At 46.3% G+C, this 26,766-nt stretch overlaps 3 protein-coding genes across 12 annotated transcripts; 1 reads left to right on the top strand and 2 right to left on the bottom strand.

The window, feature by feature from the left end:
• Window positions 1-246: 246 nt before the first annotated feature.
• On the bottom strand, window positions 247-14,779 carry faf (ubiquitin carboxyl-terminal hydrolase-like faf). Of its 9 annotated transcripts, none has more exons than XM_086840074.1 (18): window positions 14,380-14,779; window positions 12,610-13,380; window positions 11,642-11,790; window positions 10,366-11,579; window positions 7,014-10,299; window positions 6,495-6,930; window positions 6,124-6,439; window positions 5,899-6,052; window positions 5,683-5,836; window positions 5,315-5,623; window positions 5,137-5,248; window positions 4,967-5,076; window positions 4,555-4,906; window positions 4,236-4,495; window positions 3,568-4,159; window positions 3,130-3,507; window positions 2,383-2,597; window positions 247-1,631 (listed from the first exon to the last, which is right to left on the bottom strand). In XM_086840074.1, exons 2-17 carry the CDS (start codon window positions 12,918-12,920, stop codon window positions 2,394-2,396), a joined length of 8,337 nt encoding a protein of 2,778 aa, XP_086696200.1. In that variant the 5' UTR covers window positions 12,921-13,380; window positions 14,380-14,779; the 3' UTR covers window positions 247-1,631; window positions 2,383-2,393. The 9 variants fall into 9 exon arrangements, with proteins under 9 accessions (XP_086696200.1, XP_086696197.1, XP_086696202.1 ...); XM_086840071.1 differs by having other exon boundaries at window positions 2,432-2,597; XM_086840076.1 differs by having other exon boundaries at window positions 3,130-3,501.
• Window positions 14,780-14,804: 25 nt separating this feature from the next.
• Window positions 14,805-16,234, top strand: LOC110186388 (JNK1/MAPK8-associated membrane protein). Its single transcript, XM_020955548.2, has 4 exons — window positions 14,805-14,995; window positions 15,053-15,186; window positions 15,238-15,758; window positions 15,819-16,234. The coding sequence occupies exons 1-4, from the start codon at window positions 14,888-14,890 to the stop codon at window positions 15,968-15,970; spliced, it is 915 nt and encodes a 304-aa protein (XP_020811207.2). The 5' UTR covers window positions 14,805-14,887; the 3' UTR covers window positions 15,971-16,234.
• Window positions 16,143-19,096, bottom strand: sip3 (septin interacting protein 3). 2 transcript variants are annotated; one of them, XM_020955547.2, is made up of 7 exons: window positions 19,036-19,096; window positions 18,521-18,967; window positions 18,387-18,443; window positions 18,133-18,321; window positions 17,235-18,075; window positions 16,974-17,182; window positions 16,143-16,911 (listed from the first exon to the last, which is right to left on the bottom strand). In XM_020955547.2, the coding sequence occupies exons 2-7, from the start codon at window positions 18,644-18,646 to the stop codon at window positions 16,474-16,476; spliced, it is 1,860 nt and encodes a 619-aa protein (XP_020811206.2). In that variant the 5' UTR covers window positions 18,647-18,967; window positions 19,036-19,096; the 3' UTR covers window positions 16,143-16,473. The 2 variants fall into 2 exon arrangements, with proteins under 2 accessions (XP_020811206.2, XP_020811205.2); XM_020955546.2 differs by having other exon boundaries at window positions 18,521-19,095.
• Window positions 19,097-26,766: the final 7,670 nt, after the last annotated feature.

Here is a 26,766-nt window from a genome sequence, read left to right as displayed (position 1 = left end):
GCAGGCTGAAGGAATGATGGTTGAATACACAAAACAAAAGTTGTTTTTTCGTTTTCAGTTGTTGAATTTTAATGGATGTATAAGATTTATTCAGTTTTTCTCGAACACGCGCACACATTTCCAAAATGTGATTTGTCATTTTGAATTGATCATCATGGATACATAAATTAAAATTGAGTTTCGTACATAATTTTGCGGCTTATGAGTGTGACTTCGGATGTGGTAAACGAAAACGGCAACCGAGAGAATGCTTACAATTCGCTTTTATTATATTAGCAACTTAAAACATAATAATTTAATAAATGTTTAACAAATTTCACTTAATACAAAACACTAATTCAATTAAAAATATATATATATATGTATACTTAGTATAAACATAATCAAGTTTCTCTCTTTTATGCTCTCGTGTTGCTTTAGTCCAGTTTGCTCTTGAGTTTATACTGCATTTGTTTATGTTTTTGCTTCGTTTTCGTTTTGATTTAGCATCCCATTAACTTGTTTTACGATGTTCAAATATGATTATGGAAACAGTTTCAGTTTCGGTTTTCAATTTTCAGTTTTCAGGCGAGTGTACCGAGTACTGAAGATGCAATTTGGTTTCTTTTGCCCTAATTCTTACATTCAGCCGATTTTCGTTTCGATTAGTTTTCCTAGTATATCGTATCTATCAGGGGTGTCACAGAAATCGCAAGAGATTTGAGACCTATTCAAAAAGCGCCGAGTAGAATGTCCATATTTCTTGGCACAATCGAAGTGGATTTCACATGTCCAGCTATTTCTGTGGGACCCCTGCATCTATATGTTCTCATGTCGTTTTGATTTCTTTTTTTTTAATTTATTTTTTTGCTATTTGTTTTTTTTTTTAGTTTATTTTTTTTCGGTTAGTATTAGTTAATGTTGCTCGGCTTCAATACGTAATACATCATTTATATACTATATAAATACAATTATATGGTACTGTAAACGTGCAACTTAACGCATCTTAGTATTTATGAGTGTGTTTCTCTTTGTTTCAAGTGTGTTTTGTGGGTTGTCTGTGTATCTGTTCTGTGTATCTTGTTAAGGTAATTATAAAGTTCGATAACTACTAAACACCTTTGCTGGTACATACTCTCCTGCTGCTCCTCAACTTGACTGGTGACTCATGACTCTAGTACCGCTCCCAGATGGTCTCCATTTGTTAATATCTACGCAGGATCGCATATTAACCCATTAAGTCTCGTTTACGACGGCGGGAGCCCCACTACTAGCATAGTAAAACACCTCTTGTTGTCCACACCGTTCTCATTGTCAGGCTGCTTTGGTTCACTTAACGCTATATGGATGTTCATCATAAGTTGTTGCTGCTCCTCTCTTTCCTTCTCTCTGCTTTGTTAATTTGCGATTACATTTTTTATTGCAAAGAACCTTTTGTTTGTGGTTTCTTTTCTGTTTTTGTTTCTGTCGACTTAAATTAAGTTTTTCTCTGTTTCCGTTGTAATGGGTGTTAATGTTGCCGTCGTTGGTGTTACTGTGGCAGTTGTTGTCGCCGCTGTGACCTCCTCCGCGTTAACCTCTGTGGTTTCGCCCGTCGTGTCCTCCTCGTCCTTACTTTCCACTAGCCTTCTTCTCAATATCCTGCGTTGCTTCTGCGAATGCCAAAAGGATTCAGATTAGTTCAAGTCGATTAATATTTGCTAATATCTATACGGGTGCTACGTCAGCGTCTGCGTGCCAGGTAAGCAGTAATTGCAATCTTGCGTTCGAGTGTTATCATCAAACAGATCGTATATACGACGTGGTTATTCAAATGATACTTGGTATATTTACAAGCAAATCAACAGATGATATATTGCGGGTATTAAGCTTTTTGTACAATAACAATAATTACAATAAGTGAAAACTTTCAAAATTAGGAATTATTTAATTACTTTTCACATGTCTGAATATTTCCATAGCACCGCAGGTTCAAAGACAACAAAAATAAATAAGATGCATATCATGGATTTTCTGGTAGCAACTAAATTCGCATCCAATTGCTCGTACAAATTTTTAGAGAACACACATGTTATTTATTTCTATTGTCTTGAGCTAATTGATTCCACATTTGGAATATATATCACTTGAATCACTGATCATATATAGGACCCCACTGATCTAGTGTGTTTTGAGAGCTGGTGAGCGTGGGTGTGTGTGTGTCGTATGTTGATGATGGTGAGCAGAGCAAATTGCAGTGGAAAGTAATAGAAAAACCAAATTGAACACTGCTACAGATCCGGGAATGATGACAAGTGCATCTCGTTTGTGCCGGGGACTGTCAACAGAACTAAAAAAAAAAACAGAAAGGCAGGCGAGCGGGCGGGCGATCGGGACTCAAATGAAACAACAACTCTAACTAACTTGGCAGCAAATCAAATCAAGCGGCTTGAGGAACTCTTGCTTATATCACCGCGTAGTTGCTGCTGCTGTTGCGGCTGTTGCTGGGCCTGCTGCTTGTGGGTCTGCAGTTGCTGGTACTTCAACTTGAGTTGCTGCTCCGTCGCCGTCGGCAACTGATGGTGGTGGAAGAGGACCGGTGGCAATTTGCCTCCCTTGGAGCGACTCCGTAAGCCCGGCTGTCCGCGTGTGATTACAGTTTGAGGAGGGGAATAACAACAAAGGGAAATAAACAACAACGAAACGCCGAAAAGCTAATCGCAAGGTATTTGTGACCGATCATATATATAAATGTAAGGGATGTCGGAATCTATTATTATAAATATTATAAAAAAATATTTAATGCAATCCCTAATATATATAGCAAGTTAGAAAAAATCAAGAAGATTGGAAGGCCGATCTTCGGACACCGAAGCCAGAAATTATTGTTCCTCCGTATTCGATTTAGTAGTTTGTTAAGCTCAAAATCGATTACTTATATTCTCCAAACACTGCCCTAAGTTGCAAGAGTAATTTCTAAATGGACAAAGAGACAGAGATTTAGAGACACAGTATTGGAGTTGGAATTTTGTGTATATAGTGTGTTTATTGTGTGTACTGTTTCTGCTCCTAGGGGACTGCTTGGCAGGCGACTCTCGAAGGATCCCTCTCGGCTACGGAGACACTCAACAGTGGACAATAATTGTCCTAAACCTTGTCGTCATCAATTACCTTTTTGGTCGTTATCTCCATCTGGTCCAGACTATTCGTCAGTCCGTTTATGCTCGTCTCTCCTGCCGTTTCCTGGGCACTGCTCTCTGTCTCGCTGTTGGCGCCACTGCCCGTTGTTGTCGTAGCGGCTGTGACGCCGCCACTACCTCCAGGACTGTTACCGGTCGATGTGTATGCCCCAAAAAGCTGCCGTGACAGTCGGGGAATGGCATTGGTATCCACACGAGCCGGCCAGGCGCCTGTCGACGGACTGCTGGTGGTGGTGGTCTTGTTGTCCGCTGGCTGCTCCGTGCCACCAGCGCTTACCTCTTGCGCACCTGCCGCCTTATTCTCCTCCAGGTTGGACTCCAAATCGGACTCGTTATTCTCGTCCTGATCCTGGCAAGCAGCATTATCAGTAATTATCTCTTGCGTCGAAAATTGCAAGGCATTACATACCGTTTTTTCGCTGCTTTCATCAGGGCAGAGCTCATAGGCCATGGTCCATGTGTTTTTCGCTGACTGCGAGCGCTCCAGCATGTACCCATTGGTGTTGTCGTTGCTCTGCGCCGGCGGTGACCATGAGTATGAGTTGTACTGGCAGCCTATGCCCCGTTGACGCTCAAGCTCGTCCTGCAGCCATTCGACGGCAATACTCCATTGCCGGCTGATGGTCGGATTTGTATTGAGCATCTGCAGGGCAATCGGCGACTTGTGGAACAGCTGCGTCAGGCACTTAATGATCTGGTACGCCCTCTTCTGGTAGTGAGTCTTCGCCCGCTGTATCGTGTCCAGCAGGCCCTCACGCTCCTCCGCCACTCCGTTGAGGGCATTGTGGATACGGTGGTGCTGCCATGAGTCATCGATCAGCAGGATGTTCAGCAACAGGTCTGTGTGGTGGCGCATGTCGTGGCAGTAGGCGAATCCGCATTGCCATAGCAGCTCGGTGAGCACGCCCCGCGAAAAGTGCGGATTTTCCCAGCTACAGTACTGCAGCAGCTTCAATCCCTCGTCGCCCACATTGGTGTCCTCGATCACCTTCTTGATGTACCTGTAGGACACGAATAAGATAAATGATCATTTAAACGATTTTTCTGTAAGCTCAGAGCTCTCGGAACTTTACTTACCCGGTGCGAGTAAAGAGCAGATCCATACATTCGGAGGACAGAGGCTTCAGGTCCTCGTGCGGCACTGTGGCATCTTTGAATGGATTAGGCATCGGGCGGGCATTCTGATTGGAGCTCTGGCACTTCTCGCTCACGTCACTGCAGCGCACCAGATGGGAGACTACCTGGTGCAGTTTGCTAAACTCCGGATACTGGTACTTGATGGTAGGCCCAGGGCCGTCATCCAGTGCCACTTGGATAAACTGCAGCGGCACGTTGAGCTGTAAATGAGCAAAGTCTTTAGTTTGTGAATCAATAAGGACTCCTTCTTCTCGCTTACCCTTAGCAACTGTTGTTTCTCGCGAGTGCCCAGTCCCACGTACATGCTGAAGAGACTAAAGTAGTGGGGCAGATGCTTGCCATAGTCGGCTGCCTCCGATTTAAGCAGGCGGAGTACGCTGATAAGCACCTGCTCACACAAATTGGCGCCGTCGTAGCCGGCTAAGGGTTCATCGTTGATGGCGAAATGACAGAAGAAGACCACCAGCTTAACGAATACAGTGCGCACCTCTGGCGATGGAGCCATTAGGATGTACTCGCCTAGGCGTGATGGCGGCGAAAGGAGCGCATTGTTTGCAAACCACTTGCGCACCAGCGCCGAGGAACGTATGTGATGTGAGAGCGTGTCGTACCTGTAAAGAAAGAGTTATTAATGAATAAATTATAAACTTAAAGCGCCTATATCAACTAACCATTCGATGACAGGGCCGCGTAGCGACTTCTTCGTACGGAAACCAGTGTGGAAGAGGAACTGCGATGCTAACTGCACACCCAGCAACGATAGCTCCTCTGCGGCAGGTGTCTAAAGGAAAGAGAAATATTCGATAATAAAATGTGTGCTCCGATGCACAAAAAAACTCACAATCTTATCGCTCCGTGCAGAGGGGATATTGCAGCTGACCAGCTTCTTGATAAAGTTGAAGAACTCTACAGAGAAAATGCTACGCGAATGCAGAAACCGAATGTTTTGGTGCCTGAGAAAGGTAATTAATGTATTTAAATGACGAAAACAAATAACGATAGTTCCTCCTCCAACTCACCGCACGCTGCGCTCAATGGGCTTGGGCAGAGGCAGGACCATGTTGCGACTCTCGGTGAGCGACAACTGCTCCACACTGGGCTCGTACTGCACTGGCGTCTGGTCACAGCGGGTGTAGAACAGCATGTAGGCGTTCCACCAACGCTTCTGACGACGATACTGCATCCGTTTCAGGTTGTTGTCGTAGATCTCGCCCATGTAGTCGCCGCCAAAGCACTGGGCCTTCATTTCCTCGTCCTCGTGCATCTTGCATTCGGTGACCTCGCCGTCGTCAAACTTGTACCACTGACACTTGCCGTTAGCAGGATTTCTGCGATGGAAAACCATGTACAATCAAATGGATATAATATTTGGTAGCCTTGGACTCACTTGGAGAGTATGTAGCTGAAGTAATGACCCCCGGAGGCCTGCCCACTGTGCACCACAATGCCGGTCAGTTCGTACTTGGTTGTTTCAACGCTGTTTGTTTGACAATTATCACCCACCTCGACCACCTCGCCCTCTAGCTTGGCTAGGCCAGACACTGGACACAAAAGAAGATTAAATTTTAGTTCTAGAATGTTGATAAGGTTACGGAGAACTCACCAGTATAGGGCTCCATATCCAGGATACGAGGAAATTCAAAATAATCATTAAATTTAATCGCACAGACGCGCTCGTAGTCGTATTCGAAGCGCTTCAGTTGTATGGCTAACACGGGCGGCAGCTTCTTCACGCAGAGCCGCTTAACGGTAACTACCTGTGGGATTCCAAGCAAAAGAAGATTAGGTAAGATGAGGCTGAAAGGTAAGATAGTAAGGAATACATTACTTTTTTATCACATTTATCACAATGGTAGGCATCGGCTCCCTCGAGCAGCTCCCCCTTGACATACTGCTCCAGAGATTCGGTTAATGAGCTATGATTCCTAATATCGACACTAAATACACTAAATGGTTCCTCTTTGGAGTAGCGATGGGGGCACTCTTGGCAGATCTTCTGATCGCTGAAGGAGCCGCCCAGCGTGGCGTTCATCAGCTGCGGCTGACCCAGCGCTTTCAGACCCTCGTCGAGGCTCTCGAACAGTGACATAAAGAACTCCACGGCATCCTGTTGCTCGCGTAGATTCACCGGCTCACCTTGCAGCCTGCAGAGTGGAGGTTAAGTTTCACATAAATGCTAAGCTCTATGGCATGACTCACTTGAAATGTGTCCAGAGACCCCGCGGTACATAGAACTGAAGAGCACTGTGACCCAGGTGGGCAAAAATGGCCTGGACATGCTTCAGGATCACCACATGGTAGTTCTTGCGCACATCCTGCGACCCATCGTCGGATCCCGCACCCGAAGACGACGAGGAGAAGGAGACTAGGGCAGAGGCGGGTCCGGAGAAGAGGGCCGCTGGTCCCAGACCGCCACCGCCCGTCAAATCCGAGTCGCCGCTGAAATCCTCGCCATCGGTGGTGGCGGCACCATGAGCACGCAGAATACCAACCCGGACCGCCGGCACCATGTACAGTTGCTGCAGCACCGAGTTCATATAGCAGGTGGCCCCGGCGTTTTTCAGGCCACAGAAACCTTTAATTGGCCTGGCTCCAACGGGTGGCAAGTAATCCCATTCCCGCAACGGATCTGTGTCTACAAATTTGGAAAATGTATACAAATTATTAGCGAACATGTATGGAAAAAACAGATGATTTTTATCTGGATTTTAAACTCACCCGTGCAGACAAAGTCGATTAGTGTATTGGTGAGTAGCTTCATATTAGGAACACACAGCTGGCACAGGGCAATGAGGAGATCGCAGGCAGCGGCAATGGTGTGCGGACTGCGGCAGACTGGCGGCGGGACAGTGTCCTGCCGGAGGCTGCCTTGCCGCCTTAAATGCAGGAACTCGCGCGAGGCCGTGAAGAGGAAGTCGTCGATCAGCTCGTGGATGAGCTCGTTGAACTGGGCCTTTGAGTCGGGTACGAGAAAGAACATCAGCTCCTTGGCCAAGCAGAGGTGGCCCTCGAGGAGCTCCTCGTGCACCTGAGTGTCTCCGGTGGCGCGGACATTTTCCCGAATACGCTGCAGCCACTTGATCTCATCGCCCAGCAGCCCCTCGCCAATCTGGAGCGGCCAGTTGTAGATGCATCCGTAGGACAGCGTGCGGCAAAGGACCGAGAAGAACTCAGAGCAAGTGGCCTCGTACTGGGGAACCAGCGTCTTTAGGGCACCCACCAAAAGGTTGACCATGTAGACGAACGGACGTCGATCGCCGGCGCAGTAGGTGGACGCCAAGAACAGCTGCTCCGACGCCACCTGCCGCACATGGCGATACGGGTTCTTTAGCACAATGGAGGTGATGAACTTGGGCCAGTTGGCATCGCTGCTTAACGCCTCATTGGCACTAGGATTCAGGATGAATGAGATGGTCAGCACCTCGAGCGCCTCCTTGCACATGCTAAAGTCCTGGCCGTCCGGCACAATCACATCGTCCTCAAAGCCGTCGCCGCTGCTGCTGCTGCTGCTACCCAGGGCCTGCAGGTTTCCGCAGGACGAGGCCCAGGCCAGCTGCACCACCGCCTTGATGGTGGAGATGTCCGGGCAAGACCACTGCAACATCGAGCTGAAAAGGGTGCGGCAGCGGTCGCCCTCCTGGGTGGCAGAAAGCATCTCACGAGCAAGTATCACGGCCAGTTTGGCGGAAATTGCACGCAGCGTGCCCTGTGAACTGTTCGGCATCGTCGAAAAGTTCTGCTTCAGGATGTCCACCTGGGAGCGGGCTCCGTTATCCAGGTCACATATCAGCGGTTCGTCACCAACGCGCGACAGCACACTGCCCACAATGTAGAGGAACAATTTGGCCAGCCTCAGCACGCACTGAAAGGATGCGCGCTTCGTATGCATATCGGCGTTTGGAAGGAAATTATTCTTTGTGAGCAGCTCCAGCACAAAGTGCGCGCAGCCCGAATGCATCCAGGCCGACTGCACCTGCAGAGCCGGTTCACCAAGTGGCTCCAAGGCGGGTATCAGCAGTCCGTGCAGCACACTCAAATTGTATAGCACTTGGGCGGGCGTCGGGTGCAGAAACATCTGTTCGGGCGTGCAGCTATTCTCCTCCTCAGCCTCACTGGCTGCCGGTTGCTCAATTGAGTTCAGTTTTTCTCCGTCCTCCTTGGGTGCTCCCGCAACTGTTATCGCCGCCTTGGGTACTTTGCACATCAATTGCAGCTGGCGCATCGTCTGGCGGTCGCAGGGGAGCAGGTGCAGCAAAATCTTCGCACTCTCGCGCAGACGGCCGTGTTCCAGGTCGCTGCCCAGCTGGTACAGCTTCAGAAAGAACTCGGTGTACTGGTAGTTCTGCGATATGATGACGCCGGGCAGCGTGCTCTCGGACTCAACGCGCTGCATGTCGGGGCAGGGACGCGGTGGAGAACCGGTGCTCGAGTCGCTCGAGGAGTCGGGACTGCTGGCGAGGCCAGTGCCAACGGGCGTCAGCTTGGCCGTGAGGATCATTTTGTCGCGAATGGTGTACTGGTAGAGCGGGTTAATCTCGTCAGAGACTTCAATCATTTCGCCATTCGTGTAGAAGAGATCCACCTTAATATTGGTCGTGGAGGTGCCCTTGATCCGCTTGAGAAGACTGCGTTTAAAGGCTGCCATAGTCTCGTTACTGTGCGTCACGATCTCCAAATCGTCAATGGGCCGTCCCGGGTTCTGGAACCGGATGTAGAGGCTCGTGTTCTTGCCACGCGTTACCCGGCTCAGGGGCAGGTGGACGCGGTCGCCGCTAAATGAGCGGTCGCATTCCTTTACGTACTCCTGCAGCACCTTGAGGATGCGGCACATTTTCTCCGCCTCGATGAAGCGCATTTTCGAGTCCTTAGACTCGTCGTTGGCATTGTCCGACTGATCAGGTGCCTCCAGCTCTTCCTGCAGCTGCGTTTTGCCAAGGATGACGATATTGCCATAGTGCGTTCGAAGGCGCGCGCAGCACTCACCGATGAACATCTCATGAAACTCTCCAATGTTCTCTTGCAGCCGTGGCCCCAGAGCGGTGGACACCTCCTTCAGCAGATCGATGGCCTTGCTGGCGATCTCTTCGCCCCCGGTTGTGATCACTCGCCACAGGTAGTCCTTACCGATCAGGTCTTCGTTGTCCAGAATGTACCCCCTGTGGATCGCCTTTAGCTTATCCTCCTTAGAGTTGACCGCCTTGAAGAAGCGCTCAAAGCACTTGATGCCGCTCTCGGTGAGCAGGTGCGGATCCAGCTGCAGGATATTGTTCTCGAAGAAGTCCTTGTTGATGCCGGGGTCCAGATCGGGCTCCTCGCCCATCAGCTTCCCGAACCAGCGGAAGCACTCCTCGCGATCAGCCGGAAAGACAGCGCTCACCGCCAGACAGTGCCAGATTTGTTTGGCTTGATCGGCGCACAGCCATAGTTGACCATCCTTCAGGAGGAACTTCAGGAACTCCAGTCGCTCAGCAATTTGCGCCTGATGCGGGAACCTTCCGTCAATCAGGATGGTCGCTGCCTCCAGGCCCGGTGTGTCGGCCACCATTTGGCGCACCTTTTCCATGTAAGCCGTTAGGCTATTGGTGACCAGTATGACAAGTGAGTAGTCATTTTGCAGCCGCTCTATCACCTGCTGTCGATTTGTGCCTGTTTGGGTACGTGGCGCATGGTTCGGCGTTGTATCATAGAGACAGCAGATATCCCGAATGAGTCGCAGGGCAGGCAGTACCCATCCTTCGCCTGACTTCAGTTCGCCTACACACTTGTCCAGCCAAATAGTCTTCTGAGCATCCCGCTCCTGCGAGCAGCTGTAGTCCAAGATCTTGACGTGGGCGCCGAGTGCCTGGTCAAGCACCTCTGGCGGCACCTCCTGGCTGTGAGCCAGGGTCCAGAACAGCTTTAGCACCTTTTGGGCCATTACGCCATTCTTGTCATCCTCAGCCAGCCTACGAATGAGCTCCAGGAGCCTTTCCCGCTGTCTTTTATTGGCCGTTGTCATGCTGGCCTGGAAAACAGTTAAAATATAGATTGGTGAAAAGCTAAAAGGGGATTTAAGTAATTGAAAGCTTACCTGGAACGCCTCGAAGAGATGGTCCAACTGCTCAGGAGTAAAGTCCCAGGCCAACTTGGCCAGCAGGTCGTGCACGTTCTTCACAATTGCCTCATGCTTTCCGGCCTGGGCTCTCCAAACGGCATCCAGATCGTCCAGTGTCAGCGCCTGCTCCTTGATCAGAAAGCGTATGATCTTCTCAAGCTTCTCCACGTACTGCGGCTGGTGCAGCGAGTCCTTGAGTACGATGCCCAAAACATCTGATGACTTTATCCACTGCGCCATCCGCTCTGCCGTCAGCCAGTCCATCTCGTCCTCGGGCATGCAGTGGGGTAGGGGCTGGGATCGATGTGAGTAATAGGCCACCGAAGACAGCACCTTATTGATCTCGTTGAGGGCGTTCATCTTTCCATTAAAGCTGGACACCTGCAGCAGGCGAAGGATCATCTTCAATCGGAACATTTCCAGGTCGCGTATTAACTCCTCCTGACCAGTCAGACGGCTGGCCAGAAAACGGGCCGACTTCACAATGCCGTTGATGTAGTCATTTCGGCCCTCCGGCTTCACCTCGCGCTTCAGCTCCTCATCGGTGAAGCTGTCCAGCAGATCTAGCACCACGTTCCAGATGGGCATAAAGTACTTGGAGATGGTGGCCGGAGTCAGCAGCTCATAGCACTGACCAAACGGTCGGAGCAGGCTGTGGATGAGCGCCAGGGTGAGGCGGTTATCCTGACCAGTACCATCACCGCAGCTTTCCAGACTCTTGGCGGTGCCGGAGGACTTGTTTTGATTGCGCTTCAGCAGCTCCAGACCACTGTTAAATCGCTCCAGCAAATTGTCAAAGCCACCAAGCTGACCGAAACGATTGATGAGATCTACCAGCCAGCCTCTAGCATTCTTTGGCTCCGGTGGCGGCCGGGCGTACATCTTGTTGCTATCCAATGGTCCCCAAATGCAATCCGGCGTAGCGAAGCACTCCGGCTGGCGGGCCGCATTAAACGTGTTGAACTTGTTTTCCGGATCAAAGACAATGGCCAGCAGGTCCAGCAGATAGGGATTGTCGCGTTGCATGTGTATTGCTATCAGGTTGAGCAGCTTGCCACAAGACACGAGGATGCAGTGGTGGATGTTATACTTCCACGAGTTCACCGCCTCGTCGGTGAGGATCTTGGCAAACGATGTACTCAGTCCATTGCGGTAAAACTCCATGCAAGGCTCGCAGTCATGATCCACACCTGAAAAAGTTACTTCAATCAATTAGCACGTAGGTTGTATACGGAGTTTTGTATAAACTTGCCGGCTTGGGTCAGCTCAATAGCTGCATTGAGAAGCACCTCCAGTTCCTGTTCCGGCAGCACGGGCACCACCCACCGCGGATTGGATATCTTCTGGGTTAGCGATCTTAGTTTCGTGGTGGGGAATGAGGAAATCAGTTTCTCAGGGGGCCTGCAAGGGGGAAATATATTGAGCCAAAATAAAAATTAGATTATGTAAAATAAATAAAAATACCCATTGTAACATAACAAGAACTACCCATTTTTGAGTCTATGCAAAGCGAAACGGAATCAAAAGATCGGGTCTTTAGTGTCAGCTAATCACGATGGACAGGCAGGACAGGCCAAGATAAGATAAAGCCCTGCATGTGTATTTCAAATGAGACATTAATAGCCGTGTCGCGTAAATATATTAGTATAATTGTTTGTGGTAAATTCATTCTGGCTAATGTATGGATGTACATTTGTGCATCAAGAAGATAAGGTTTTATTGCCTCATTGTTGGGCATTATCACGTTTCTGCACACGGACGGACACACACGTAAACCAGAGGTGTTTGTAATGGAATTTAGTGGGTTCCGCTGAACTCCGAGTGACGACACCTCTCAAATTAACTTGGCCAAAATCAGCTGCTGCCGCTGCCCAAAGCATATTTTAATGAATTTATTACGGGTGGTAGGTAGTGGTAGTTGTGGAACCAGCCCTGGTCAAACAAAGAATGCAAGTGGAAGAGGGAACTGCGCAAAAGTAAACACTCGATGTCTGAGGTTGGGGTTCATTCGGTTGGAGGTGGAAGGGTGTACTGGGCGCTTTGGGGTGGTGCTACCACTAGCAGCAGTTCACACACCCCGAAAAGTTATCGACAAACAGCTGCCTGCCTGCCCTGGCTAATTAAGTGCAATAAACTACGCACTAAACCTCCGCTAATTGGGAGCCGTCATGCTAACATGGATCGGGGAATGGGGATCTTTTTGTTGGCGTGGCCACTTACACTAGTGTGACGGTGCTGTCCACGCTGCTCGCCGAGGACGAGGCTGTCACATCCGAACTGGCATCCGAGCTCTGGCTCGTATTTTGCGGCGGTGTCTGTTGCTCCTGACTGCTACTGTCCAGGCCGCCATTGCCAGTGCCGCTACCATTGCCTCCTCCTCCGCCTGGCTGACTCGATGTTGTGACTGTGCCCGTACCCGTTCCTGCACCTGTTCCCGTGGTCTGTGCCGGACTCGTTGTGGTGGTTGCTGCAGTGCTGCTGGTGGTGGTGCCCGGCTGTCCGGTGGTTTGCCTGCGCGTGTCGAACGTCATTGTTGCGGCGGCAGCGTTGGCGTCGGCTCCTCTTTAACTGCGTCGTCGTCTTTGCGGCGCTCCGAATAGCAAAAAGCAACGGAAGTAGGGAAATGGAGGTGCTGGAGCGATAGTTTTAGGTGTCTTAATAATCCTACTGCAGTCTGCACTGGGCGGCGTTTTCTTTTTGGCTTGGTTGTTGTGATTCGTCTTGGATGTATGGCAGTTGTGAAGTGTCCCAGTCCCACGATCCGTGTCCCTTGGGAGAGATTTGGGAGTTGCCAGTTGTTGTTGCTGTTGTGGTTTTTGAGGCACTGTTGGTCGGCGACTCCCGGCTCTCTCTCTCTCTCTTTTTGTCTATCTCCTTGAATCTCTGCGTCTGGAACTCACTAGCTTATTGTCCTTTTTCCAATAAGAACGGCGCGCTGCGTTGCGTTTACATATTCCTGGTGAGCGGCCACAGTTTGCAAAAATCTATAAACTGCAACGAAGTGAAAGAAGCAAAGAAGCAAATAAATACAGGCGTACAAGGGAGACCGAAAAAGGCACACACACATCAACGGACGAGCACGCACCAACATGCACAACGGCACAGGTCGTTGTGTGAGTGAGCGCGAGTATGTGTATGGGAGAGAGAGAGTTCTGTTCTGGGTTGGAATATGAAAAATCAATATTATTTAATAGACGGGGGGCAGCAAGCGCCAAATAATGCTCCAAAAGCACACAAATTACGCTCCCGCTCCCTCATCCGCTCCAGCTTACTCTCTTTCTACAAACACACACGCACGCATGCAAACCCACAGCTATGGCAAGTGTGTGAATTTAATTTAATGTTGTTTTTGTTTTACGCTGCTGTTGCTCTCTTCATTCTTATTTATTTATTATTATTTTTTTGGGCAAACAAAGAACATTTTTGCACCGAAAATTACATCACGTCGCTCTCGTCTCTGTTCGCTGGCACCGCTTCCTTTCTCTCTCTCTTTCTCCTGTCCGCCCGGCAACATCCTTTTAAACGGAATGTCGGTCGGTGGGTGGAGCAGTGGCAGCGCCGGCGGGGTGAGAACGAAGGGGTGTGCGAAGAAAGGGTGGAGAAAATAACTACGCATAAAGATTTCACAAGTCCGTTTGTCGGTGTTTGTGTTTCTGGCACAGAGCGACGATACAATGCGAAAAAAAAAGACTGAAGATGAAGAATCATCTCCCCAGCCCCTAAGGGCCGGGTGTGGCGGTAGCGGCGGGGGCACGGGGCCTCTCTCACTTTCTATCTATCACTTCACTTGGGAGTTGTGGGAGAGAGCTAACGGAAGTCACTCAAGGACGGGTGCCAGTGCGGCTTTTTATTATTTTTCCGTTCCGTCGTCGTTGCTCTTCTGTTTTTCACACTCACTCGCACTCACACACACGCACACGGGCGCACGCTCACCGACACAGCATATATTTTATTATTTTTTTTCTTTTGCGAATATCGAACACAACTCACCATTTCCAACTATTTCCCCGAAAATGATCTCTTCCTGCTGAAGCTGCTGAAGCAAAACAGACAGCAGAGAAATCTGCCACTACTTCGCACTGTAAACTAAACCGAAAACTATTATTTTGCGAATTTTTCGTTTCTGGGCCGGCCAATATAGACAAAATGGCGTCTGCGTTGGTTCTTTCCGATTTTTCGCGACCATGCAGCAGACTGTGACTTTCGGCCTTATACGGCCTGCTTGTTTGTATTTTATTTGCTGCTTGTTTGCTGTGGCAATTATAGTTAAAATTATTAAATTAAATTATTTCCTAGGGTTCTGCAGTTCAGGCGAACTAGTTTTGAACTGAACTGGTTCTTGTGGTCCATTTGGTGCTTTCGACTGTGAACATCGATTTTTTGCAACTCTACTTTTTGCCAGTGTTGTCAAACCCAGTAAGGATGGGGATGCAATCGAACTGGTTCCGCAGAATGGAATAGTAAATACAAATTAAGTTAAAAAACAACAAAAAAAAATATGAAAATGTACGACGCTCTGGAACGCTGTCCGGGCGCCTACTGCGGACGATCGCCACTGGGTAACGATACATGGAGCAGCTGCGGGGTCTGTCCGCGCGGATCGCGGGTATGATGAATTGGTGCCTGGAATTGTCTGGTTTTTGGCTTAATGGGTTTTCCTTAGGTAAACGCTAGCTACGCCTGCTCCCCTTGTCGCGACGAACTGACACCGTACTCCTGGTTGTACCTGGGCTTTATGACCATGCTGCCTCTCATGATGCACTGCTTCTTCATCGACATGGATGCCAAGGATCGCAAGTGAGCAAGTGCCATTAAATGGGTTAGCATTTCTACATCTTGTTATTTAAGGTTCTCCCGCAAGCAGCTGATCCTGACAGCCAGCGCCTTCATTGAGGTGGCGCTGTCTGCCATCCTGGCCACCTTGTTCATGGAGCCCATGTGGGAGCTGCGCTTATATGCCTGTGAGGTGCGCAAACTCACCGACTGGTACACCTTGTTCTACAATCCCAGTCCCAACTACGAGGCCCGGGTTTACTGCACCCAGGAGGCGGTCTATCCACTGCAAACTATCGTCCTGGTGTTCTACTTTCTGTGCCTGGTCAACATGTTTCTCATTCGGCCTTTGATTAGCAAACTGATGAATGTGGGCGGAAAGAGCAATGCTCCCATTTACTCCGCCCTCTACTTTCTGCCTCTGCTCACCTTTATTCATGCTCTGGGTTGTGGCCTGATCTATTACTCCTTTCCATATCTGAGCGTGGCCATTTCAATGGTGGCTAATGCCATTCATTATTCCCTTAAACTGGACCAAACTCTGAAGGCGCTCGTCTGCTCCTCGGTGTGGGAACTCAAGAATGTAGTCATTATATGTGAGTTGCAAGGATACTCATAGAGGGATATCACAGCTAATAAAACTTGTTTTGTAATAGGTGTCCACTGGATGCTGTTGGCGTATGGCATCACCTCCCTCAACTATCACTATGCATTCCTGTGCCTGGTGCCCTTTCCCACGCTCTTCTACATCCTGACCGTGCGGTTTACGGATCCGGGCGAGTTTCGGGAGCTGGAGTCGAGAATTTGATGCGGCGACGTCCAAATGCAGATCTTCCATGCCCGAGGAGGCGCTGCCCGACGATCCACTGTTGTTATCTATGTGTAGTGTGCGCGTCATTTAATTTATTTTCTGTATCAGCTGTTAGTTTTAGTTTACTCGTCAATAATTCGTATATATAGCACTTAGCACTAAGCAGCCATTCATTGTTCTTTTCGTTTTTAATTATATTTCACATTAATTATACACATATAGTAATATTAAATACAAATCATCAGTTTCCCGTCTCTAAAATAGTTTTTACACAATACGTATTGCTACATATTGAATTTGGATGCCGCCTGCCCCTTCAGATCCTTCGTTCGTGCTTCAGTATGTGAGGGCATCTCTTAGTCGTCGTTTGTCATCATTGTCGTGGTGATATTCCCAAGGATGCAGCCAAGCATAAGAGGAATCAATATACTTTTGAAGAGTATAGAAAATGGTTGATGAAGGCTGCTGCTTGGATTGATGTCCTGTGTTCCTTCATTTCTCTATTCCTCTGCCGTGGATGACTTGTTGCGCTCCTCCAAGAACTTCAAGCGGCGCTTCCTTAGCTCTCCCAGCTCTGAGGAGTTCTCATCCAAATCGTTCTCGGAAGTGCTCATGAGGCTAACTGTTTCCGTGGCTGTGGATGGCACATCATCCTCATCCGCGCCTAGATCCTCAATGGTTACCTTTTCTGCGCCTGCTGATGGGGGACTTATCTGATGGGCCTCCTCCTCCAGTTGGGCCCTGGCCATGGCCGAGGTGCTGGGCTTGTCGTAAGCAGCGGAAGATCCAGGTGCTACGTCTGAGCTTGGAGCTGCTGCTGCTGCTGCTGCCGCGGTTGTGGTTGGCACCGCATTTAGCTGTAGACTGGCTGCCAAGCTCTGGTATTGCGACATCATGATCCCCGCCGAATCCAGCATGAGGCTAATGTTGCGCAGCAGCTGAAAGGATTAATTGTATAATGAATTTATTTATAACTAGGATAATGTTGGGAGAAACCCACTTTAAGGCGCTGCTCAATCTGCTCACGCTGGTGCCCCTCCATGGCCCGCAGCTCCTCAATGGTGAACTTGGTCAGGTCCTGTGGCATGGGTGGAGGCGGTAGGGGCGGCGGCGTGAAGTAAACCAACTGCGGCGGCATCATAAAGAGCGGCAGCATGGGCATGACCGGCGGTGGCGGAGTCATTAGACCAGCCAAGTTGGGCAGGCCATCTATGAAGGGGAAGGATTAATTTGAGATTCTCTGTAGTCATTCGCTACTTACTGGCATCGCCAAAAAGCTCAGCAAAACTGGGTGGCTGCGGATTATTGCCACGTCCCTGGTTGGCATCAACTCCAGGGGCAACTGCAACCGGAGCAGGCGTACCCGGCTGGGCCCCTGCTGCCGCTGGGGCGGCATTTCCAGGAGCAGCAGCGGCGGCGGCAGGTGCCATATCTTCCGCAGCCCGCGGCATTGCCGTCGAATTCACAGCCGGAGTGCGGAGGATATTTAGCCGGCAAGTGGGACAGGTCTGCTGGCGCTGGAACCACGAGCGCAGGCAGGTGGTGTGGAAGATATGGCCGCAGGGTAACTTCTTCGAGTGATTCACCATATCCTCTCGACAGATGATGCAGATGTTGTCCGACTGTCGAAGCTCCTCTGGCGTGGCGTCAGGATAGAGGGTGTTCATGTTGCGAATGGCCCGCCGCGACATAATTACATCGTTCAGGGCCTTACGGAAGTTGCGGATGGTAAAGAACATGGGCCGGAAAACGAACATCGGCAGAGCATAGATCTTGGCCATGATCACCACAAATAGAATGTAAAGCACGACCTTAATGAGGCCAATTACGAGCTCCGTATACAGTAGAAATACCGCCTTGTTCTCCCAGGGCGTGTCCGTGCGCATCTCGGCGGCGTGCAGGACGTACTTGATGGCGGTGCTGGCGATGACAGTCAGCAGGATGGCGTACTCAAAGCCAAAGACCAGTTGGACAGTGGGTCCGCGCACCAGAGTCGAATTGTAGGCATGCATCAGCAACACGTAGTCGAGGATACCTAGCATTGTCAGCAGGCTGCCCACACGAATATGGAACAGCCAGCCCAGCACGGGCGAACGTTCCATCTGTGGATTGCAAATGGATTAGATACCGTAGAGTCCATAGGACTTGGCATTTCTTACAAAGTCCACACGCTCCTCGGCCAGCCAATGGAATGATTTGAGGAATAGGAGCACCGTAAACAGGGCCACGAAGCGCGGATTGAAGTCATCCCGGAATACGGTGAAGGCCAAGCATGTCTCTGTAAGGGCGTACCAAAAGCGCTCTAGCAAATGCTCGAATTCGGCGGCGCGCAGCGTGCCCAAGAAGATCTGGAAGATGCATCAAGATTAGTGACCAATTGTCGGCGGGACTCTGGAGGAGGGAGTTCCGTTACCTTGCGCAGCAGTTTGCCAAACATGAAGACAATCACAAAGAACTGAATGTAGATAACCTGCAAGCAGAGGAGAGCGGAGAACGGAGCGATTAGTATGGACACAAGGCTACACAAGCGAGGAATGGACTACCCACCCCCATGGAGGCGTTCGACTTGGTAATGTAGACGACCGCCGGGTAGAACTGCTGCTTCTGGTAGTAGGCATTCCCGATCACCGCGCTGGTCAGCGCCATGCACACGGACGAGATGAGCAGCTGCATGATGCCGCTCCTGGTGGCCAGCGCCGCCAGCTGGCTGATGGACTCGAGGAAGATGTTAATGTTGGCCGGGCGCTCTTATTTGCCCCTTTTCCACTACATATATGGCCCTTCTTATGGCTGTTGGGAGATTTTCTTTCCAGTTTTGTTGGAGCTCTTAGTTTCTTTCGTTCTTCCTCCTCTTCTGTGGGCAGAAAAAAATCTCAGCTTTTTGGGGAGCTATGTAGCTGCTGTCGAAATTATTGCCTTCTTCCCTCGTTAGACGCACGAATTTTGCCCAGTCAGGGTCAGTGTTGTTTAGCCGAACGTTATTTGCTTTGCCACCTAGATTTATTCCAAGATAAAACTGTGAGGCTTTTGGATTTTAATATTTTTATTCTTCCGATAATTACACGTAGTTCGTAGTACTCAGTGCAGGCAGCTTAGCTTATCTTAGGCTAGATCTAGCATGTCTGAAAATGGAAAAACTTATGAAATTGAAAGTAGCATTTGAATAAATAAATATAAAGGGCTTAGTTTAATATTATATAATGTAATATATAAAAACGTTATATTTCTTAAATTTTTTAACTAAGAAGGCAGAAACATTGTTCTTCCATTCCGTTTTGCTAAAATAGCGGAATAATCGGCATTAATTTAGCTATTTTCCCACTAGATTTATCGGTTTTCAATTGCCAAATTGAGCATCAGTTTTCTTAATTTGTGACTTTAACTTGTTATTAAATAATAACGTTAAGCAATCCTGGTTGCAATTTAGCACATCAAAATATCATAGCTAGTTGTATTATCGATTTTTTTACCCTGTTGCGATAGCCCTATTCGATGGGTGTATTTTCCAATTATACATGTAAAATTGTGTATAATGTACTTTCACAATATATAAATATTGTAAAACTATTTCAAAACCGAAGTTTGGGCGTGTCAACAATTTATTTTTGTTATAATTTTACTAATGCATTAGGATTAGTGACACTATGAAAATTGTCTCTATTTTATTACCAGTAATATGTTAAGGCGGGGTCCAGATCGGAAACTATATTCTGAAGCGGTCATTTGTGTTTATTATAATAATAATATTACCAAAGTTTAAAACATAAATTTAATTCGAAAAGATTTTGTGTTTTTTTTTCTAAAAAAAAACAACTGATTCTATTTATCAAATCAAAGTCTACAAATCAAAGTTTAAAAATCTTAAGCCAAAAATGCATTAATTTTAATTCGGAAAGCTGTCCTATGTTTTCTGCAGTTTAATAAATTTACGTACTCGATTTAAAATGTGAAAAAATTAATATTTTTATCAATTTTAACGATGTAATAAAAATTTCAAAATTTTGAACAAATAAAATTTTTGTCAGACAAAGCTAGATCGACTCGGCTTTTGATGCTGATCAAGAATATATATGATTTATAGGGTCGGAAATACCCCCTGAGGGGGGTATACTAAATGTTAGGGTATGCGGTAATTCAGGTAGATAAGGTTCCATAACACTGAGCTCCAGGTGACAGACACATCCTCTTATTTGGGTATCCATATCATCGTACTTGTAAACTTATAATTAAGTCTTATAATTATATTCTTCCATCAAGTTGCTCGGAAGTACAAGGCCCTGGAACACGAGCCTCCGATGGGTTAAAGTAACCCAAACCTTAGAAGATGAAAATATATAATATGGAAAATAAATAAAGTAAGCTTAAACAGGGGCATTATCGTCTGATGGTAACAAAAGTAAAGTTTGGGAAACTTGACCCGAACGCTGCTATGTTCCCTCAATTGCACTCCTCCTAAGGGTAAAATAATTAAAAATTTTTTGATAAGAGCATATCGATTGAAACCATATTCCCTAAGGACTGTTAATTGAACAACATGTTTCTTTAGTTTTAAATGAAAAAAATTACAAAGGGCTATGTATATAAGATCGTGTACGAAGCAAAAAGTTTATTAGTCGAGAATAATTTTCAGTTAGTAATTTTCCAAAGCAAAATACTGCTTTATTCCATATTTACTTGTACATTAGTTGTGTTTATTATTCTGCAAACAACGAAAGCGGATACTTCAAGATGTCACTTTAGGAAAACAGTGAATGTTTCATCCACTCAGCGCCTCGGAAATGGCTCCTACTTGTATCAGGACTTCGTAGATCCTGCAAACTTAATCGGCGAATATAACTATACGACAATTAATCTTGGGTATTATAATGATACGGAAGAATTCTCAGAAATTAATTTCCATTACTCACAGATGACATGAGGCCCGCATACATTCGTGGTTCTTTCAATACACTTATAGCATTCAACAATGCCCTTTTTATTTGGACGATCATCAGCATAATAAGAGCAAAACTCTCTTTGAAGCACTTTTGCGACCGTGGAGATACGGCAAGGAACTTGAATTCCAGAATGCAGGCGTAAGATATACCCACTGATTTTACTTTATTGACATTTATAATTTTGCATAGCCCAATCACAGATATAAAATGTAAGGATTGGTTATGATCCTTCACTGCGTTCCGGACTTGTGATTAAATTCGTTATAGCTTTTACAAAGGTTTAAAAATGAATAAATAACATATTTGCACTACTGCAGACGGTTATTTTCGATTAAATACTTAGAAACTGAATCCTAAGAGGAATATAACTCAAATCTCACGATTGTTCAGGTTTCCATCTTGTTAACTCCAGCTAAAGGAATACAATAATAAGATAAATTGAATAGAAGATCTTCAGTTCAGACAACATGAATTCGTTTAGTTAAACCCGTGTCGGAACACCTACATACACGCTCCTCCTTACCTCCCTGCCCTCCACCCACCGAGACTGTTCATTGGCTTTGCCATGGCCAACTCGTGTTGGCTAAGACCTCTCCACACAAACAGCAAACCTAATTAACTCATTTAGACCTCCTCGTAAAACTGTTTATATATTTTTTGTGCTTTGCCACTTTACGCATTTGGCAAAAGGAAAAATAAAGACACGAGTTAAGAAAAATATGGTAACTGGTAACAAAATGAGGCACACAAGGGGGCATCGCCATGGCCAGAAAGCAGATGAGTTTTGGCCGTGCCAAATCGTGGCATAATTAAGGTGGCCAAATGAGTTGGCTGCTGCTCGGCACGGCTCCGTTTTCAATCGGATCTTCGATCTGCTGCGATTATTGGCAGTGCGAAGTTTTACTTTCGGCCCCCGAACTCGAGAATGGATCCACCACATGGCGAGTGAATCTGGTATGTTGCACAAGGCCCCCGTGGAGCAGCTGAGGATGCAGCCCAGCTCGTTTGCATAAGCCCACCAAATGGTTAGCACCCAAAGGCTAAAGTTGTCCGGCAGAATGGCCGAATAGCCGACATGGATGTGTGTGTTTTTCCTTTTTTTTTGTTTTGCGGAAAACAAACTTGGACACAGTCGCGCAGACATCGACACCAGACCAGCAGACCTCCACTGGCACCTCCAGACCAGACCGGTCGTCGGTCACAGATCCCCGGCAGACTTTTGGCGAAAACGTGTCGCTGCAATTTCCCATCCAACGCTAGCTTTTCCACGAGTGTGTCTGTCTTATATTTCTGCTGCTGCTGCCACTGCTGCTGCGGCTGCCCATTTTTCTTGGTTCATCTGCCCAACTCCCAGCTCCGTTGGCTTGACTTACATAAAGCTAGGAGCACCTACCTCGTCGGACTCGCACGCCGAAAACCCGTTTGTTGTCGGCTTCGAGGAAACGACAGAGGCGTCAGAGGCTTGGCCAGGCGGAGCGTCGGAGGTGGAGAGGCATCATTGATGATCATCAGGCCCGGCTCGGCTGGATGAGGTTGTTGTTTTGCTATTACTGGTGCGAGTACTCTGGAGACACTATGTAGACAGAGGGAGAATAATATTGAAGTTAAAGAAACTTAAGGAATAATAATCCCTAAACCCTGACTAAGATTACTTTATATAAAATAGTTAAGATTGAATTTGATTGGGGTAGATTTTCTGGGAAAGTTGAACATATAAAGAAGTGAGCTACAAAACCTTTGAAAATGTTGATTGATCTTGCATGAAATGAATGACATTTGGTTAACAAAATTGTTCTGAAATTAATATATTTAGTTCATATCTTAATAATGAATGATCTGCATTTACTATACATTTTTTTAACCTGTACTATTACTACCTATTGCTACTGCTGCTAGGGGGCTCGGTGGCTCTTCTGCGTTGGCGCCTTATGTAACCTGCCGCTCCAAGTCTGGGCCCGGGGACAGCGGCATAGAGATGATGTGCAGAGAATGAGCCACCGACCTGGCCGAGCCTGTGCACCCAGGGCACCGGGCATTTCAGCGGACTCATCTTCATCAGCGGCGCGGCAGCAATTATTACTACTTTGTGGCATTCTCCCTCTGTCATCAATAGGCTCGGAATAATCAGCTTTTTGTCACAGCTCCTAGCCTAGTCTAGCCTCGTCAGGGGCTGTGAAAAATTGGCCCCTCTCTATCATCAATCATGATGTGGGCATTCGGCGTTGATTAGCATGATGCACCTGAGAGGAGGTCTCCAAAAAAGAAGGTTGCTAATGTTGCGTATACGCCATGATAGCCATTGGCCTGAGGGGATGTTGCATTTTTTCTGTTTTATGAGAAACTGCAATCACTGTTATTTTAAACGAAATGGGTAGTTACCGCAGCTGTTGTATTTTTCTTAGTGTTCAAAAAATATCCAATTATATACATGGAGTTATTAATTATTTTTATGTTAAGGCAACTTTTGGTTTTTAAACTTTTTCAAAACAGCCTGGTGAGCTTCAAAGTGAATTGACTTATCTTAACAAAATCGTTAAGGTCTCTTTATTCCACTAATTAAAATTGAACATTGTGAAAGCTTATATTTAAATAATACATGAGTTTAAGTGTGTTTGAAGATTGGAAGAACTAGCCAACATGCCTGCGTTATTTCAAAATAAATTAAAATTAAAATTCCCAAGCAGTTGAATGCAATCTCAATTGATTTTTAGGGCGGGGGCGTTGGCCCCTCCTCGGGGCATTGCAAAATACAAATCGAAGACGCCTCGAACGAGATCTCGATAGCAAAATTTCAATTTGAAAATTTACCCGCGTCTTCCGTTTGGCAGGCTTTTTATTTTATTTTATTTTATTTACCTATTTTGTGATTTTGTTTCTCTCTTTCTTGTAGGGGGATTTTATTTTAGGTTTTATTTTCATTTCTATTTCGGAGTTGGCTTTTTGTTTTGCTATTGCTGGCCCAATTATAGTGTCATAACAATTACGCACGCACACACATAGGCATAATGAGTTTCAGTCGGAAAAAAACTGAGAAAAGGAAATAGCAAAGCAAGCGAGGGACAGACAGCCAAGAGCCAGAGCCAAAGCCATCACTGTCCAAAGTTGACCTAGTGGCAGACAGACGTGTTAATGATGGATATGCTCAGATAGGCCACGGCATCTAATAAAGCGCTTCATTAAAGTTGCAAAAACGCGAGTAAAAATAAACATGGCCTGCGGGGTGAGTTATAGGAATGTATGACTCCCACGATTATCTCGAAAACTACAGGCAATAGAATTAACAAGGAACTGCTACCCATAAATAGGTTTCGATAGGAAAGAATCATCACCATAGGCTAATTTTAAATTATATGACATTGGTAATAAATTTACAGAGAATCCCCCTCAGGCCTCGTATGACCTTTTCCACTTACTCCAATTACACTCCCCAAAAGCAAAGCTCGAGAAAACGTGAATTACGCCATCGATGGATAAGGTGAGAGACCTTCGCCAGATTCAGACGAAAGTCGGACCACAATAAACCAAATTAACGACAGCCACAGCTGATCTAAACAATTCCGGAGCCACGAAAATGATTTATTTAGCGCACTGTCATTGAGTGTTAGCTGCTGCTGTTGCTGTTGCTGCTTTCGAGTGTGAAGTGTTGACTTTCATCTCATTGTTGCCCCCCAAAAGCAGAGACCCCCAGCTCTAGCTCCAGCTCCAGCTTTAACCCAACTCCAACTCCAGTTCCAGCTCCAAAACTCCAATTGCAGAGATCGTGCCCCAACTTAGGGGACACGCAACGCGACGCAACGCAACGTAGCGCAGGCCAAGTCCTTCACTTTCGAGCGTGAAGGTTTCCGAAGAGCCACAGCCACGACGCCCTTCCTCCACTTGGAAAAAATAAGAAATACACGCATTTTAAAGAAAATAAATATAAAGGTGTTAGTAATTAAAATTCCTTATTTAATTTGTGGCTGAACAAAGCAAAGTTTTATATTATGGGGGAAAATGAGACACCGATTAATCACACATATGTATATTGTATCTTTAAAATATGTTACTTTATATATATAATATCAATGTACCAATACTTTGGGACTTCCCCACTGAGAACTCATATATATTTTTTTTAAAATATTTTTAAGAAACTATCGCAGAACTTCTACAGACTTTCAAATAATTAATGTAGCTCGAAAAGTTCTTAGTTACATTTTCCCGCAACATTTCTTATGCAGACCGCCACGTTTCTTTAAATATAAAATTTTTCCCGATATCTCAGAATTTTTCAAAAGTTTATTATTATATTCAATTAATTTCAAATGAAATCCCATATTTTTTTAATATCAATTTCAAGTGAAATATTTTCTCTGTAAGGGGTCCAAAGTCATTGCCGGTTTTGGAACTGCAACGTGATGGCAACTTCGCGAAAGTGTATGGTGTCGAGATGTAAATAAACCTCATTTACTTCAATTTACGGCCAGAGTCGGAATCGGCGTCAGTTTCAGTTTCATTTTCATTTTCCTCCGATTGCGGTCGTCTTCCCTTTCATTGTGTGGCTTTAATCGCACCGTCTTCTGCCACAGCAGGCATCGGAGGCAGCACAGGTGCTCATTCGCCGAGATGACATAATGGGCACAGCAGCAGCAGCAGCAGCAGTAGCGCCTCCATGGAGCAGAGGGACTGGACTTCTTTCACTTTCTGCCAGAATGAGGCAAAGATTTCTGGTTTCAGAGCTTCTTTCGAGGTCACAGATGGGTTTCGTAATTATCAGTAGGCAGACGGAGGAGGGTACCAAATCCCTCGGTGACTCATGTGTCCTTCTTTGACTTGGGTTTCGACTTCAACTGGAACGTGCAATGAAACGAAAATTCGAATTTTATGGGCAGTTTAACCCTTTAATAGCTTAAGGAGCTAAAAATACATACAGGTGTTGCTCAACATGTACATAGCAACATGTATAGATACATTTTAAATCAAAGTTTAAAAATCTCATAACTAAGCCAAAAATGCATTAATTGTAATTCGGAGACCTGCCCTATGTTCATTTTTAGTAGTTGATTAAATCTGCAAACTCGATTTAAAATTTCAAAAATGAAGATTTTTATCAATTTTAACGATGTTACCCCTTATAAAATTTAAAAATTTTTGAAAAAATTAAATTTTTGTCCGACATAGCTAGATCGATTCGGCTGTTGATGCTGATCAAAAATATATAATATTTATAGGGTCGGAAATGATTATTCCACTTAGTTTTAAGCTTCTGACTTACATGTAATACCATTTTTTGGGTGCATAATATTTATATTTCTATAGGACAATTTGTTTAACAAATCAAGGTTTTCAAATCTCATAACTAAGCCAAAGATGCATTAACTGCGTTTCATGCTTTTTACTGAAATCATAATACCCTGAAAAAGTGCAAAAAGTCCAAACATGTTTTATAAATTGATATTATTGGAATGCCTAGCCGTTAGTAACACCACATACTTGTGTCTATTTTAACAATATAACTTGGAATCTAAGCATTCTTGTAGTTTAACCTTTTAAAAAATGTTTCACTTTGCTTTTTATTGTTAGTTGATAAGGTGTTAAGTGAATTTTACTTGGTGTCTTCTTGAGAGTTGCTTCACTCATCTGCAAATTCAAATTCAGCCGAATTAAAAGGCTCCTTGGGAAACCCTAATTATACGCCCCCCTGCTCTACTGCTCTAGTTCGGAATCCCTCTAGTTTTTCCCTTTTTCTTTGTTTTTCCCAGGCCACATTTCGTAATAGCTTTATGGCCATGTGACGAGGCTGATACCAAGACTGAGACTTACTCGCGCACACAATTGAAAATGGGGAAAAGCGAAGACTGCAACTGCGGATTGGGC

This window comes from Drosophila serrata, unplaced genomic scaffold (genome assembly GCF_035046125.1).
Source record: "Drosophila serrata isolate PLE 108 unplaced genomic scaffold, ASM3504612v1 contig_382, whole genome shotgun sequence".
Lineage (NCBI taxonomy): Eukaryota > Metazoa > Arthropoda > Insecta > Diptera > Drosophilidae > Drosophila > Drosophila serrata.
Note: the sequence above shows the minus strand (reverse complement) of the source record. Positions and strands in the feature narration are given on the sequence as shown.